Source organism: Manacus candei, unplaced genomic scaffold (assembly GCF_025592945.1).
Source record: "Manacus candei isolate 608988 ecotype Guabito, Panama unplaced genomic scaffold, ASM2559294v1 h1tg000036l, whole genome shotgun sequence".
NCBI lineage: Eukaryota > Metazoa > Chordata > Aves > Passeriformes > Pipridae > Manacus > Manacus candei.
In genome coordinates this window covers 4,768,283-4,785,094 of record NW_026138084.1, presented here as the reverse complement: position 1 = coordinate 4,785,094, position 16,812 = coordinate 4,768,283, and the positions used below count along the sequence as shown (strand labels likewise).

General features: G+C 36.9%; 1 protein-coding gene across 4 annotated transcripts in view; it reads left to right on the top strand.

Annotated features, from left to right (window-relative positions):
- The window catches only part of ATG7 (autophagy related 7), a 102,168-nt gene that overhangs the window by 30,109 nt on the left and 55,247 nt on the right, over positions 1-16,812 (top strand). For all 4 annotated transcript variants that reach the window (XM_051793335.1, XM_051793334.1, XM_051793336.1 and 1 more), the window contains 2 exons: positions 808-888; positions 15,510-15,632. In XM_051793335.1, the coding sequence (XP_051649295.1) occupies positions 808-888; positions 15,510-15,632 (204 nt within the window). The remainder of the gene's footprint in view (positions 1-807; positions 889-15,509; positions 15,633-16,812) is intronic.

The following is a 16,812-nucleotide window of genomic DNA, read 5'->3' as shown; positions in this document are numbered from 1 at the left end:
CAGTGATACCAGAAAGGCTCGATTCTGTTGTTTTCTTTTCATCTCTCTTTGTGTAAAAAATGGCTGTATTTTTGTGTTCTGATACCATGTATGGCTTGGCGTTTCTGCAAAAATACCTCTGTATTAATACTAGTTATAGTATTTAATAGTATAAATTGCTGTTGGCTTCCCAGGTCTCTGCCATTCCAGCTCCATTAAATGTGTGGAGTGTATGTTGGATGGATTTCCATAACAGACTTCAAAATTAAGGCATTATTATTTGTATTACAGAGTTACTAAAGTTCTGTTCTTCATGACATCTCTTCGTTGTAATAGGCCTATAAAAAGCACAGAATAAAAAGGACGATCAATACTCCAAAGAGTTCATAGTCTGAATATTCCAACATGCTGCAAAGTGTTTGGTCTGGAATTTTAAATTCACCTATCAGTACTATCATATTAACATTACAGTTTAGTAATGCACAGCAGCTGGATTTTTAGACTATATGTTAGAAATGGGCGATAAAAGTGTGTTTAACTGGTTATACCATGACTTTTTATTTTTGATCAAATTTTTGCACTCAGAAAAGGCAAACTGCAGGTGGTGCTATGCCTCTATTTCTGGCTAAATAGTGTTGCATTTAGATAGTTGTGCCTTTATTTGCATATAGAAAAACAGTAATATGTGTTAGTATGAATTTACTACAGGTGTTACTGAGGGTGACTGTTAGAATGTTATCTACCCTAGTTAGAGATTGTATATCTTCAGTTCATGTTGATTTCTGGAAGTGTTTTAAAACAGTATTGTAATTTTCTTTCCTCTTCTAGATCCGAGGATTTTTATCAAGATTTGATAATGTTCTTCCAGTCAGCCTGGCATTTGATAAGTGCACAGCCTGCTCAGCCAAGGTAAGTCTAAGTTTGTCTGTGCTTTATTTATATGTCTTGCTCTGGGTCAGTCTTGGAGTACTGTGGACTGCTTTATGTTTGACTTTTTGTCTGTCTTCCTTAGGAATTGGAATCGCTTCAGCTTGCTTCAGCTGAAGTTCTTGTGCCCTCCTACCCTTCTTTTTTTGCTGTTTTCCAAGTTTCTTTGACATCACCTATTAGCATGCTATCTCCATGTAAATGTTCTAGTCATCTGAAGAATCCAAGAAGAGAGTGGATTCTGAAACATTTCTGAAAGGTTTTTCACATAAATACTGTCAATATCTTTTAGTTTTGTGGGAAGGAATAAGATTGATATTGTTTAAGAAATTCTTTCTGATGTCTGATAAATACAACTTTTTAGCTTTCTGGAACTTAAGCAACTTTGTGTATTTGTAAAGATATTAAATTTCTGTTTTGTGATACGAAACAGACATATAAAGAACAATTGAGAAAAAAAAATTACTTCTTAATTGAAGAGACTGTTCATTTTGGTGCTGGTGTTGACAGTCCTGAGTCAGCTCACAGTTTGCAGCTGTTCCTTGGCTCCGTGCTGTGTCCTGCCAGAACAGTGGGGCAGCTCTTGAATTGTCTTCCTGTACTGTGGCCTGGAAAAGTTTTCTCTCGCAAGTTTTCTATGGCCATGTAGTGCAAGTTCAAGAAGTTTTGAGTGGGTTATCTTGATAGGAAGTTTCAGAGGTTTTGACTTGTGGTTTGGACTGCTTGGGAGTGCCATGGATTTGGTTCCCTTTTTTGCACCTTGAGACCGACTGCAAGAAGTTCTTTCTGTTCTTTTCACTGCACTTGCCCTTCTTTCAAACAGCCATCAAAAACTCCTGGGCCACTGTCTTTTTTTGAGAACTTGCACAATATCTTATTCTACAGTATTCCTTTTATTCCTCTGGGCTACCTGGGTTCATTTGACAAGTTTTGAAGGATGCTTAATGTGCATTTCTCCTCAAAAGTTGAAGCATTAAACTTGCACATTTCTAAAAATAACAGCAGTTTGGTCTACCCTTTTGAATAGCTGACAGCTCAGCAGTAGCTAAAATTTGATGGTGGAGCCTGAGGAGTTAAACTGTTAGAATAAGCTTATTTCTTTTTTTTTCTTTTTTTTTTATCTCCAATCCAAAACGTACCAATATATAAAAAGAATAAAAATGTACACCTATATAGATAAATGCAGGTATCAATTTTTTGTTAGCAAATAATTTCCTCTCGGAGGTCATTTAAAGAGAGCCCAGTTTTACATAAACAGACTTGACGATTTAATAAAAACTGACTTGGATTTTAGCAGCTGTTCTATTCCCAGAGAGATCACTTTTCATGTGGTTTGGGTATTAAATTACTTCTGTGCTGAAAAGGTTGCTTCATTGGCGCACGTATTTCCTTACAGTAGAAACACAGGCTTTGTTTAGTTTTCTAACTTTCTATTTATTAGCACAAGAATATGTCACCCTGCATTATGTGGAAATCTGATGCTAATACTTTGAAATGACAAATCCAATTACAGTTTAATTTTAGTCTGTATGTTGGTTTGTTGTATGATGGTGTTTTCTTGGTTTGTTTGTTTTTTTTTTAATATAGTAATTTAGCATAATTTCATCCTGCTCTATGTCAGATTTACTGTAGATTCAGAGTTTTAGCACAGAAGTGGCTTCGCTGATATAATTGAATTTGCTGGCACCATATTCATTTTTGTTCTTTCTTACGTCAGCATTCTCTCTCTTGAGCTCTTGCCACTCTGTTACACTTAAAACATAAAACTAATAAATTAGGAATTTTTAAAAAATTCCAATACATTCTTAAGCCATCTAGTGTAGCTGGATGACTTAGGAGAAGCCGCTAATGATCTGCAAGTCCTTTTTGGTTTGACTCACAGTCATTACTTCATCTCGCTGGTTTTGAAGCTGAGGAGACCAGACGTCCAATAGCCAACTCTTCCATATCCAGAATTGTCCCAAACAGGCTGCATGCCAGAAAAGCTTCCCACAGGCAGTTGTTCAGGAATTTTGGGGTGGTCGCAGCAGGAAACCATTCTACTTTTATTCTGGGCCAAATTTTCCTTATGTGATTTCCCCTGCTGTCTTATTCTGATTCTGCAGAAGTGTGTGCTGGAATGTCAAATGTCCCTCCTCGGAGCTAAGGGCACTGCCAGTGGAGCTCTGAGGAGCAGGGAAAGCTCTTCTGGTGCCAAACTGGTTCTGTAACTGAAAGGGAGAGCCCCAAGTTCTTTAGTATCGGTATTTATTTGTAACAGCTGCTTTACTTACAGAATGTGAATATTAAGCTTATTACTGTGCTAATTAAGCTGTCTGTTTACCCTTATGGGAGCAAAATCAGGGTATTTGCTCATAATATTATGGTGAGAAGCATTGGAATTCCTTAAAAAAGCAGAGCGGTCCTAATCCTATGCTAGTAGACCCTTGCAGAGAACTGGCTAAAACCTTGACACATGAATGTTAAAATATGTATTTTAATGCAAAACTGCCAGTGTTTATATTTTAATGAGGGTAGTAAACATTTTCATGTTATTACTCCCCTTGTTGTGCATCGCGGAACAAACAAGGAGGCCTCGTAGAGTCAGAGTTTAACGTCATTAAGGAAAATTGCTACCAACCAACTTGGATACACAGATGCCCCCTCTGTTTTTACATAGATCTCACATTTCCTCCTGAGATAGGATTTATCATCCATGTGCTGGAAAGCTGGCTTGTTTTCCTTAAAGATATTTTCTCCTTCCCCTACTACAATCATTCTCATGTAATTATTTCCACTACGAAATTTTAAAAAATCACTGTAAGTATGTCTACTAATTTTCAAGTTCTTTCTCAACTCTCCATTCAGTGTGCTGAAAACTTGAGCTGCTGATGTAGTTTTTTTAACCACTGAGTAATCTCACTGACTTAGCATTAAATGTTTTTCAGTTTCATCGCATGTCAGGAAGAGACAGACACTGGGATCAGGGATGGTATTCTAGGCATTATGTTACAATTTCTGCTTTCAGTCAAGATAGTCCCCTACACTTGCAAATGTTTTCCCCTTTTAACATCCCAGGAATACATTAAACACTTTTGCTGTGACATTTACTGAGTGCCTGGGTTGTGTAAGTTGCTTGTGAGTGTTTCAGTTTTTAAATCTATCATCATGTGGACTTAACAATGCTTTCATTGTTCTCATCTGCTGACTGCTGTGCATGCATTTTTACTTTAAACTGTTCTGATCAGTTATGACAGGAACTTGCAATATTCAACTTACTGGTGTTTTTCAGTTGACATAATTTTAATTTTGATTCCAGCAAGTCCCTTCATATTTACCCCAGCTGCACTGAGAAAAACATTCCTGTTTGCTTTCTCCCAGTAGTAGCATATTGTACACCCTGTCAGTGAAACTCTTGAAGCATTTTATATTCTACATTTCTCAATTCAAGTATTGTGCTGATGTTAGAGATGTAAAAATCATGGGGGGGAAAAAAGCCTTGGTCTTTTCCTGTACTAAAAAAAGCCAACTCTTACAGAGCTTGCAGAAATGATGAAGGAAATGAAGAGAAAAGTTTGTCCTTCAGGAATTAATGTTTCAAAAATTTAAAAGAATGTTTTAAAAGAGCTAATTCTGGAGCTGTACTGTAACACTGAGTCTGCATAACCAAGTCCATTTATAACTTTCCTTATTTCCTGAATTTACATATGTTAACATTTGGCTCGTCCATTTACAGTGCAGCCTCTGTAATATTGGGCAGATTTCATTCAGACTTGAAGAATGTCTCATAGGTACACCTAGGCGTATTTTCAACATACTGAGTTAAATCTAGTACTTTTCTTACTTTTAAGCTGGCATAGAAATTTATCACTTTTACTTTTGCTCTTTGAAAAATATCATTTTAACTGGGGGAAGCAGGAGGCAGGATTATCTTGCCCATAACTTTTGAAATATCAGGCAGCCTTTACTCTCTGGAAATGAATTTTAAATTAAGTGAGAGAATTGAAATGATTTATCTTTTCAAAATGAGTCACGGTGAGGATGTTTTACTGCTCATTACCTGAAAGGTGTGCATTCTTCAAAATACTGCCTGGTCTTACTATTTTATAAATACTGAACTTTTACAATAAAGTCAACAAAATATAATGTAGAGTATCCCAAATAAAAGGATACTTACAGAATGAAGCTCTGATGTGGACTGAGAATGCCACATCACACGCTAAGAAATTATGACCACGGGAATGTGACCATTATGGTGGAATTTTGTTCCCTTAGAGGGCAGCAAATGTGATAAAGAACCTCAGAAATCTTAAAAGTTACAGAGAAGAGGGTGTGGAGGCTGTACAGACAGGAGAGGTGATCATTGAAAAATGGAACATGTATGTGTGTATATATATATAATGGAACAATAACAACACTGAATCTAATAGGGTAAGAGAGAGCTCATTATCTCTGTCCTATATCTGAGAAAAAATACATGGTTTTAATGAAGTATGTGTAGGTGAGTGGGGAAGTTACTTCTTGCTTAGTCCTTCGTGATGACTGGGAACATCATGGCTAATCCTACATGAAGACGGTAGTGCTGAACTTGCACAGAACAGCTCCTTGTGAAAGGAAGGGACATGGGGAAAGATAGAACATATTCATGTCAACTCTTAAATCGTGCCCTTTACCAAAATTCAGCAAGCAGGAGACTGCCATGTGTTGGCACTACTCTGGCTGAATTGTGAGTGGGAAATGGTGGATCTTTTGCACCAGCTGTTCAGAGGTGGTGGATGCAGGTTGATCCATGTTTAATAGATAACATAAGTCGTTGACATCAAACAGCCCCCCAGTGTCAACAGAAGAGAGGATTTTTAAAAACAAAGCAAAACTTTATATTACACTTTATATTAAGGTACTGAAAAGAAATAAGGTTATTTAAAAACTCAGGCAGCTCACAAGGATAGTTTAGAACTTTAACCAGTGCTGCTGCTGGCAGCATTTACTTGTGCTCTTCTGCCCCACCAGACATGATGATGTTGGATGTCTTTAACAAACAATTGCTCCTAACCGTTCCATTGTTTCTGTGTTTCAACTTCTAACATATCTGTGAAATGGCTTCTTAATCAATTTACTGTTACATTTTCTTCAATTAAGATAAATCTATCAAGTAAAAAAGAATTCAGGAGACTTTTTTTTTTCTCTTTTTGACTACATTCTTATTCTCTGTTGTAATTTAGTTGGAGTTACAGTGGGGACTAATTTCTTGCTATTATTACTTACTGTTTCTTTTAAGGAGAAGAAATTGTGCTTCTCCATGGGAAATCGAGGAGACATTATTCCATTTCAGATTCTTTTGTTAGTGTATTGATCTGTATTAATTGACATTGTTTATACAAAGTGAAAGATCAGTGTGTGTCTTGTCATACTAAACCACCCATCCAAATACTTTCACATGGGTGAGGATCTGTTTTGTGTTCAGGGCTCTGAGATGAGGATGCGTTTCATAACTTCTGACTTCAGGAGAGGTAGATCTTTCCCAAGGTAGCAGCTGGATATGCAGTGTCCAAGCACTTGTTTTGAGTGTGGGTGTTTGCAACTGTCTTTAAATTTGAAAACTGAAGGTTTGTGTCTTTCATACTTTGCTGAACAAAACCGGTTTTTATTACTCAGCCCCCAGTCCAAAGATAATTGTATTTATTGTCTCCAGTCCACTTGTCTTCATCAGGTAAGACTTCTCTGCATGGCAAATGCAACTATTACAATCTTAGGGAGTGTAGGTACAACTTGGCATTGAAAATAACAGAGTAAACCACATTCCTTCCCAGATCATTCTGGTTTGGGGTCTTACCTTCACAACACAAGGGAGCGGATAGAGTGCAGGTTTACTGCAAAGTGTTTTAGGAACCATTCTTCAGTATTGTGTTCTTTGCACTGGAAGTTCTGAACTCTGCTGATTAAATAATTAAGGAGGTTTCTTGAAAGGGAAAGACAAAGAGGAAGGGAGAAAAAAAAGAACAGAGAACATAAAACTCTGAAATTCATGTTATTCTCTCTTCCTTTTGCTCTAGAAAATAAGCAGTTCTGTTGTTATTACTTCTGATTTTGGAGTAGTAAAGTTGCTAGATGAAGAATCCCTTGCTAGTAAATAGGTAACACCTTTTTGCCCTTCAGAGAAGTAAACAAATTATTTTGTTGTTCTGTATTTATTTTATTTGGTCAATTTGTTGTTTCCTGATGTTTCAGTGAAATAGCATGTCCATTCATGCTGCTGTGGCAATGTACCATGTTAGATGGTAGAATCAAAGTTATGTTGCAGAGCGTCCCAGAGTTCAGTCCAAGAAGCAGCTGGTGTGACTGATTGGTCCGAGACATTGACTCATTTACTTCTTTCCAAGTTAAATAGCATTAAAAGTAGTAAAAATATGTTCCAGTAATTGTTCAGTGACCTTAAATGGATGTAAGATATTATTCTAAACAGTCCTGAGTGGGAGAGAGAATGGTTTATGAAGTCCATTAAACAGAAGTCTGTATTATCTGAACTAAAAGAAAAAAATGGAATTGATTGAAGTCTTGAAGTGAAAATACTTATATAGTTTCTGAACCATGAATAAAATTAATTTTCCAAAGTAAGTTAAGTTTAACTTACTTTAAAATGCTGCTTTTTAAGGGGAAGAAGAAACCTGTCACTCTTAAAAACAATGGATTAATATTTCTGACAGGTTGTATTTCTGTTGCATTTAAATTAAATTCTGTGGGTCTTAGAAGATTGGGTTTTTGTTGTTGGGTTTTTTTCCCAATATTTATTGTTCCTTCGATTCAATTACATTTTAACTACAATTAGTACAAAGTAAAGGACTATCAATCTGGAAAAAGACAGCATCATTGCAGTTTTCTAGTATTGACATGTTCAATACCTAACTGTGCCTAGAATACCATTTGTAATAATTTATTCTAATGGCAATTAGGTACTGCCTTGTCAGATCTCTGTAAAGCTGTTACAGAATTCATTTTCTGTCAGTAAAAACAAAACCGAACTAAACCACTTTGACTTAAAATATCTAATGCCTCCTATTCCCTTATTTATTGCTCTGTTATTCCAAGGGTTCAATGCATATTCATAGACACAGTACACTTTTATATTTTTAATTATTATAATTGTTTCTTTTATGTTTTTCTGCATTCTCCTCATTGCAGTCTTTGACAGGAGTGGTCTACATCAATGCCTTTTTTCTTTAGTTAAACTTAAATCATCAGCCTTGCTTTACTGGAAAGCAGTTGTTTTGTTTAGAAAAGCCCATGTAGGCATTGTTGAACAGTTAAAGTTAAGTTTGACTTTTATTCAATTTTTCCACATTTCTACAGGGTTGCCCATATCTGTGTCTCTGCAGAATTGCTTCTGTTTTCTTTGAAATTGGAAAAGAGTGAAGGAAATTTAATTTAAAAAGATGATAAAACAGTTCAAATTTATGAAATCCACTAAATACAGTTTTGAAGAAAATACTGCTGTTCCTCCAGTGTGATTTTGCATAGATATTGTACACATCCAGACAGTGAAATCCTCTGCTCTGAAATAGCCTACAAAATCTGGGGGTTTAAGCCTAGATCTGAAACTACTGAGCAGCTGCAGTTTCTGTTTGAGGCAGTGATGGGTTTGGGTGCTCAATGTCTGACAGACCATGCCTTATTGTTGAAGTGCTGACGGCCGGGGAAAGCTGGATGGAATAAATGACTTTATGTGCAGTACCCAGTGCGGGCTTTTGACTTGCTTAAATCAACCCTTCAGAGATGGACTGCTCCTGTCTTTGTATAATCAAATTATACATGCAGCCAAAGCAGCCTTCAGCATCAGGCAGTTGCTTTTCTGTGAGAAGAATCATTTTCTTAGATGTTGGGGAAGTGCCCTTGCTTCACTCCCAGCATTAGGGAATCTCTGCTGCTTCTGGACTGTCCCTTCGAGGCAAACCCCAGGACTGTGCTCTGGATGTCTGTCCCCATATATGGGACGTGTTATCCAGCCCTAAATTTTCAATGCCCTTGGATGGGACTGGGGAAAGAGAAGGGCTTTTTGAGTTGTTGTACAATAGATGGTGACTAATGCCAGAATGAACTGGAGCCAAGCATGTTGTAACTGCTGATGAGCTAATCAGCATAAATTCTGGACAGGAAGTAGAATGGGGATAAATAAAGTTGTTAATATCCATCCGCTGTAAAACATGGAGCAAGCAGGAAATGGCAATTAGGTGACTTAAAGATATACCAGTGTGTTAAAAGAGGTCAGGACAGATGATCTAATGGTATTGGCTACTAGAAAACTCTTTTGTTCCTCTTTCTTCATCTCTAGAATGGAGATGTTTATTTTCTTATGCTCTCTGTTCCTTTCTCCTCTTACCTTTCTATTTACTAATGCTTTCTGGCAGGGAGTGCCTTAAACTTGTATGCTGTGCAGTAGAGTCCTTGTATTGACTGGAATCTGCAAATGCTGTTATGTTTAATTGGTGAGAAATATTTTAGAAAGGAAAGAGTAGCTAAAATAAAAATCTTGTAGTTTTGTCTGTATTATTACTCTATCAATTCGTATCAGGACAAATGATTACTTTTGTATAAAGCCCATCAAGGTAATTTCAGAAAAGCTCAGAATGCATGCAGCTCCCAAGAACTAAATGTTGGCAAGATCGACATATCTTAAAATTCTAGGAACTCTACTTTTCCTCTTTTTTCCTTTGTTTCTTTTTTCAGGAGAAACTGAAAAGTTCTAAGCAGAAAAACATCTTGTTGAGACCTTTCAGTTAGTTAGTATTCCATTTTCTGTCCACTGTCATTCAAAATTACTGTAGGAAATAGCAACAGACAAAACACATTTGTCTGAATACATTCCTACTCTTAAATTAAAGCAGCGATCTGTTCCTTAAATGATTTTTCAGCACATTGTACTCAGATTAGGTAAGGTTTGAGACTGATTTGCTCTCATTTTTAATACTGATTATGGGAAGGTAAGGAGAGAATTGTGTATGCAGAGGGTGTTTTAATTATTTGGACGTGAGCCAAAAATTATGCAATTTTTGCCTTGTAACTTATAACTATCCCGTGTTTCCAGAGTAGCCTTGTTCAGTGTGGGCCTGGAGTGCAGCGTTTTTCAAAACTTTTTTCTGTGGTCTTGTTCTTAAAACTTAGTCATGTGTGAATGCACTTGGAATATTATCTAAAGGTGAAGTGTTTTAAGAATCAATTTTATGCTCATGTAACATTATCAGACTTTTTTTTTTCCAATATCATGAACTGAGTCCCTGAAAAATCACTACCTGATTTTCACAAAAGTGCAGTTCTGTTGCATTCTTTTTCAGAGATGTATTACAGCATCACCTTATTAGACTTTTTTTTTACAACTTCTCAATATCAAATGGCAATAAAAATTGAGAACTTCATGAAAAGGCAAGAGTCTAGGAGATGAGGGTTTTTTAAGGAAACCAAAGTTATGGGTCTCATGATAAAATTTTGAACATTAGCAGTGCTGTGCAACTGCCTGGGCCCAAGGTCCTGATGGTTCAGCTTATTATCTTCTCATTTAAGAGGATTCTTCACAGCATTGTCATCCTTCACTAAACTTACTGTTTTAATAGCAGATACATTGAACTTTGAAGAGGGGACCTGGCAAGACTTTTACGTGTCTGTCTTATTTTCCAAGTAGCTGTTGAAACTGAAATATCTCTTTTTTCAAGCTACATGGTAGTTTTCTATTCTGTGCTTCGCCTGTGATAACCAGATAGTTAACAGTGTGCAAAAATATATGTAGACATGTCAAATTTCTAAATGGAACATTGAATATTGTGATTTTCCTGACTCTGAAATGTTTAGTGAAGTATCTGCCCCCTTTGAAAGAGGCAGGACAGGGAGGGAAGTGTTCTGTCATCTTTGAAGAAAGTGTTTAAAGCCAGGAAGAGTGTAAAACACAGCACCCCTCATTTTGGAGGTGGGCTACTCATAGATCTTTCTTAGTGTAAACAATCCATCTAGTTTTAATAATAATTTTTTTATTTTTCCTGGAAGGTAAACAACACTGTTTCAAGCTCTGCAGATGCAAAATGCCTAGGAAAGAAAAAAGCCAAACCAAATGTAAATACTGGTGAAAAGTTTTAAATTTCTGTGACAGAAATAAGGCATAAACCATAAGCCAGTTTTGCATCAGTAGCCAGGTTCTTTGGGTTAGGAGCTTGTTTTTTGTGTGCTTACTTAACCAGATATTAACTTTTATGATATAAAGCAGTGCTGGAGCCCGATTCTCTTTCTGGATGTCTTTCTACCCAGCAAACTGAGACTTCTTTGTGCAGAATATTGTTAAAAAGAATATAACACAAAGGCTGCACATCTGTTTCCCGTTTCAAAACAAGTTCTTTTACTCTGGGTCTGCATTTCTTTCCTCCTGCCATGATATTTGTTTTTTTTTCCTTCAGTAAACAGACGAGTATAAAAAGATTGCTCATGAAATAGGTTACTGGGAATTGTTTACATGGGAGACTTTGGCAATACATTAATTTGGCCCTGTTGTGATAATGTGCATCCACAGCTTCGTTTGTTCCACTAAAATGTGGATTCTCCTGTAGCTGCTCTGAAATAGAGGACATGGTACTTTCCAGTTCTCCTCCTAAGATCTAACAAATGACCTACAAGTGAGAAAAAAGATAAGAATGCCCTAATAAATCTTTATTGCTCCACCTTTCCAGACCTGGTGCTAGAATTATACCCTTCTGGTTCTTTTTGTTGTTGCTGTTTTGCAGTTTTTTTCTGCTTGAGAAAATTAATTGCTGCATAGTGACATATGACTGGGTAGAGACACTTTTATTCCCAGGAAAAGTTTATGCAGGATTTTTCACATCTGCGACTAAATACTTTGAGATCAATAGTAATAAAAATTAGAACATCTCTCAAGTATTTTCCTTCCATAAAGCTGTTATTCAGAATGATCACATTGGTTCCAAGTGTAGTGTCAGCAGCAAAGAGTATTGTTCAGAAGTGCAAAAGCAAGCTCATGCCAACTTATTAAATCTGGAAAATTTTTTTAGAATTATTTTGTGTCCATTTGTTATCTTGACTGGCATTATTCCTGATGATCCACAGAGTGTCCCTATGTGGTCTCCTGGCATAGGAATCTGAGATGAGTTTTATTTTTCCTCATTCTTTTTTCTTTCTGAGGTCTGTTCAGTGGCTACTGAACAAATATATGCCATGTTACATTTATCAGAGAACAGCTGCTACTGAATTTGTGTAGTAAAGGTTAAAGGTGTTTATCCTTTTTGTGGCATTGTAAAGTTTTAATTGTCTGAACTGGGAAATAAAATCCCTGACGGTGACAAAATGCTCTTTGAGTCGCTGCGTATATATTAAAAGGATTTCATTGTAATGTATGTCTTCTTTAATGGTACCACCACTGCTCAGGCAGCAGAGTGCTGCTGCCAGGTCCTTTGGCTCCTTGCTATGAAGTTTGTTGGGCCATGTGACTGGGATTTCAGATTTAAAAGTAGTTAACAGATACTTCTATTCAGCAGGCTGCTCTCATTATAAAAAGCAAGCAATTATAATCAGCAAGTACATTTTTCAGTAAAGCTCTTCAGGTTTCTCTGGTTGCTAGTAGAAGAAAAAATATTCCTTTTTTTTCGTACTTTAAGTATTTCAGATACTGCAGCTATACTCAAATTTGTTATCCAAACCTAAGTTTGCCATTGTAGCACTGTGGAAAGTCACTACCACAGAGCAGGATGGCATGATGGAGTTGCTACAGGGAGAAAATAAACCAGGGCAGTTCATGCAGAGCACCCTGGCACACTGAATTCATGTACTTAGTGAGGAAGCAATACCTGGAAGTTCTCACTTCAGGCCTGAGTCACAGGTTTTTTGGAAATGAGGATTAAAGCACAGCTGAGTAACAACGTCAGCCAGATTTAAAGGCTGTTTGATAAATGACTTGTATGTAGTAAGGTTGCACTCAATTCCTGCCTCTGCTCATAAAATTTGCATATCCCAAGATAGTTTACATCTTTAGCAAGTTTTACCTCTGGGAAGAGACCAAAATATATTAATGTTGTTGTCCCTGCATTTCATGGATATGCTGTAAAATTTTAAAATAAGGCTAGAGTTTATTGTGTATAGGCTGGAAATGGTTTCAGTGTGCCATGACCTATAACCTGGCCTGCATCACCAAAAATCTGCCTCCTGAGCTCTGGATTGTGGTTCCAACAAATGGCACCAGCAGCACACTGGAGAACACTGATAGCTTTTGGGGGATATGCACAGGCAGGGCTGTGAATACATTCTAAGCTTAGAAGTTGGCATCTGCATACAGTATTTCACAAAGAGCCAGATGCAAGAGATTTCTGCACTTCAGTTGGTATATTTTAATTTTGAAACACAGAAGAGTCATTAAATGTATGTGTCTATCCACAGTGCAATTTGACTGGGATAATGTTAAGAGGACACATCTCAAATGAAATGCTGACGTTGTACAGTTCTCTGCATTGCATTGTGAACGTTCAGATTACTTTGTTTCTCTGGAATAAAAAACCACAAACAAAACACAAAGAAATGCCTCTAATAATATTTTAATATCTTTTTTCCTTTCCTTTTTTCTTTTTTGATTTCTTGTTATGTTATGGGTCAATGAACAAATACACAAAACCCCACTTATGACAAAATAAATAAATAAATAAAGCGTGAAGAACGATTTCTGCTGGTTTAGTAAGAGAACACTAAGTGCTGGTTTTATCTACTTTAGGAGCATAAAGTGTGGTCAAGAAGGTGCCACGTGTTTGCTATAGTCACCTACATCTGTCTTTTTCATAGTTGTGTTTCTGTTGTTTCTCTTTGTGTTTTTTTGAAACCTAAGAATGCATTAGATAATTTTGCTGCTAAATGGACATTTTGCATGAAAATCTGAGTGAAGATCCTAGTCTGGTTTTATCAGTAAACTTACAATTCTGTCAGCTAAATATGAATATGTTTTTAAATGAGTTTGAATTCCTGTAGGACTCGGTGTAAAAGCTCACTGGACGTGTTTTGCTGAAAAGTGCTATCGGATGGTGCAAGTTTCCACAGTTTTAAGATTTATCAATGCAAAGGTTATTTGAGACAATTAGGAATTGTTAAACTGGAGAAGAATAAGATTGCTGAGAGTAAGTTGTGAAGACCAGTTGAGGAAGTTGGGGCTGTTCAGCCTGGAGAAGAGAAGGTTGTGTGAAGACCTCAGAGCACCTTCCAGTGTCTGAAGGGGCTACAAGGAGGCCAGAGAGGGACTGTCCATCAGGAACTGTAGTGACAGACAAGGGGGAATGGCTTCAAACTGAAAGAGAGTAGGTTTAAATTATATATTAGGAAGAAATACTTCTCTGTGTGGGTGTTGACACCCTGGCACAGGTTGTCCAGGGAACCTGTGGCTGCTCCGTCCCTGGAAGTGTCCAAGGCCAGGTTGGACAGGGCTTGGAGCAACCTGGGCTAGTGGAAGGTGTCCCTGCCCATGCCAGGGGTTTGAACAAGATGAGCTTTAAGACCCCTTCCAACACAAGTCATTCTAGGGTTCTGTGATTTGGATGAGTTAGATGAATTCATAATGGAACTCTCATTTCCACTCTTCTGAAAAGCTTGCCTCTTCTGATCCAGGGTGATCCTGCTGATCCTTCTCCTGCCTCTCTAGCTCTGATGTCATTTATATTTCTCCTTTGTATTTAAATATTGTGTGGTTTTGAGATCCCTACATGCATCCTGCTCTGCTACACAAACCTCTGTAGGAAAAGTTACTTTGGAGTCTGTCAAGCTCAGCTGCTTCATCTGTAAGCCTGGTGACAGCAAACCAGGGTATTAAATAATCAATGGTAGAACCTGGAACAAAAATGGGGAAACAGCAGATACTGTGTTGCTCAGTCATAAGTTCCTTCCATTTTCTGGCTACCTGCTTTCACAAAACTTGTGGAATCATCTTTATCTTTGACATTTTTCTTCTGTTCCCTTAATCTCCATCACACTGGATTGAAATCAGCCTGGCAAATAGTTTATCTAAGCTAAAGCTGTGCGAAGTAAAATTCTTCATGGTCGGGGGATTGAGACGAGCATAAGCTAAAATCTTCCTCACAGTTCTTGTAGGAGTCTGTAAAATTCTCCAAATAAAAGATAAACTGTGAAGATTAGAGCAGAAAAATAGAGAGTGCTTTAAGATACAATAATCTCAGAACCATGAATCACTGGAGACTGGGAGGATGTTGGACTTGGACACTGAATCGGGGAATTTTTCAGTCTGTCCCAGCATGGTTCTTTCCCTTCAACTGATACATTGGAACAGTCTTTTATTGTGTTTTGTGTAACTCAAATGCTGCTTTCATGACTTTGCAGCGAAGTGTTTCTTCTTGCCATATCATCTGTCTTGTTACAAGCTTAAAGGCGTGTTTAAACCAGGAAATCTTAAACCCTCTTCTGTTCCCTCTTGCCCTCACCTTTCCTCACTTTAGGAATAAAGTTGGGGAAATTTTTAGCTGCTTACAATATACAGTCATTTTCTGAGCATAAGAAAGTTTGTGCTTTTATTTTGTGAGCAAAATATGATGACGGATCATGTTATGGGTATTATATTTTAAATATTTTTCTGTTTGTTTATTTGACAGGTCCTTGAACAGTATGAGCAAGAAGGGTTTAATTTCCTAGCTAAAGTTTTTAATTCTTCACATTCCTTCTTGGAAGATTTGACAGGTCTAACTTTATTACACCAGGAGACACAAGCTGCAGAGGTAAGAAAATACAATTTGGATTTTAAGAATTAGCCATGTGATTAAATGAATCACTGATAGAATCAAGCAGTGGTATTTGATTTACTCAGTGATTTGGACATTCTCTTAAATTACTTGTAACTTTTTGTATCCTGGGCTTTCAGATACTGCTTTTAAAGGAAATAAGTGACTTGTGTTATGTGGTATAAGGAAATCAATTACCATTTTAGGTCAATTAAAATGTAATTATTATACTGCTTGAGGGACTGTAGTATGGGGAAAACAATACTGTTTGTCTAGTGACAAAAGTTGGAATGTGGGAAGAAATTGGGGTATGTTTTGATCTCATGAGCAATAACACTATCTAAAGAGTTGTGATAGCTGAGTGTGTTCCATAAAAAATGAAACAGGTATCAGAATCATAGAATGGCCTGGGTAGGGAGGGACCTTAAAGATCATCTAGTTCCAATCCCCCTGCCATGGACCTCTCACTAGATCAGGTTGCTCAGGTATCTGTTTTAATATTGTATTTTAGTAATGATTAGTGTTCCCTACTCCATCTACCAGTGTCTATACCACTCTACATCATAATTTAATTTTGGCATAGTCATATCACATGGATGTTTCTGAAGTGATTATTGAGTTACTGCAGCCTGTGCAAATGGTGGAGCTGTTTTTTCAGCTGGAAATGGCTCAACAGTGTTGCTTAATAAGGTTGGGGGGGATAATGATAACTTGGCTCTCTATTTCGTGTTTTAACCTTTTAAAATAATTGGAGCAGATGCTGGAAACATTAAACTGTAAAATACCTGATGCATTCTTAAATCAGCCTGGTAATACCTAGAAAATATTTAAATATATATATGAGAGGGATCCAAGAAAGGAGAAGAAACACCATTTAACACGTACCACTTATTAACAGTTAGAATAATTGTGGTCTGATTGCCATGCCTGACTTTTAGACTGCTAATGTAAAATGTAAAAACAATTACAATTGCCCTAGTTAGTAATGTATTATTTTGCAGACATCAGTCAATAAATTTCTTTTGCGGTTTCAGTGTGTCCACAGGTGTTTGTTTATGAAGTTTTAGATACTTTCTACAAAATGTGGAGTCAGGTGTGAGTTTATTGCAACTTACTGAAGTTCAAAGTTTATAGTAAAAATGGAATTAGTGTGCTTTCAAAAAATCTTTTGGTTCAA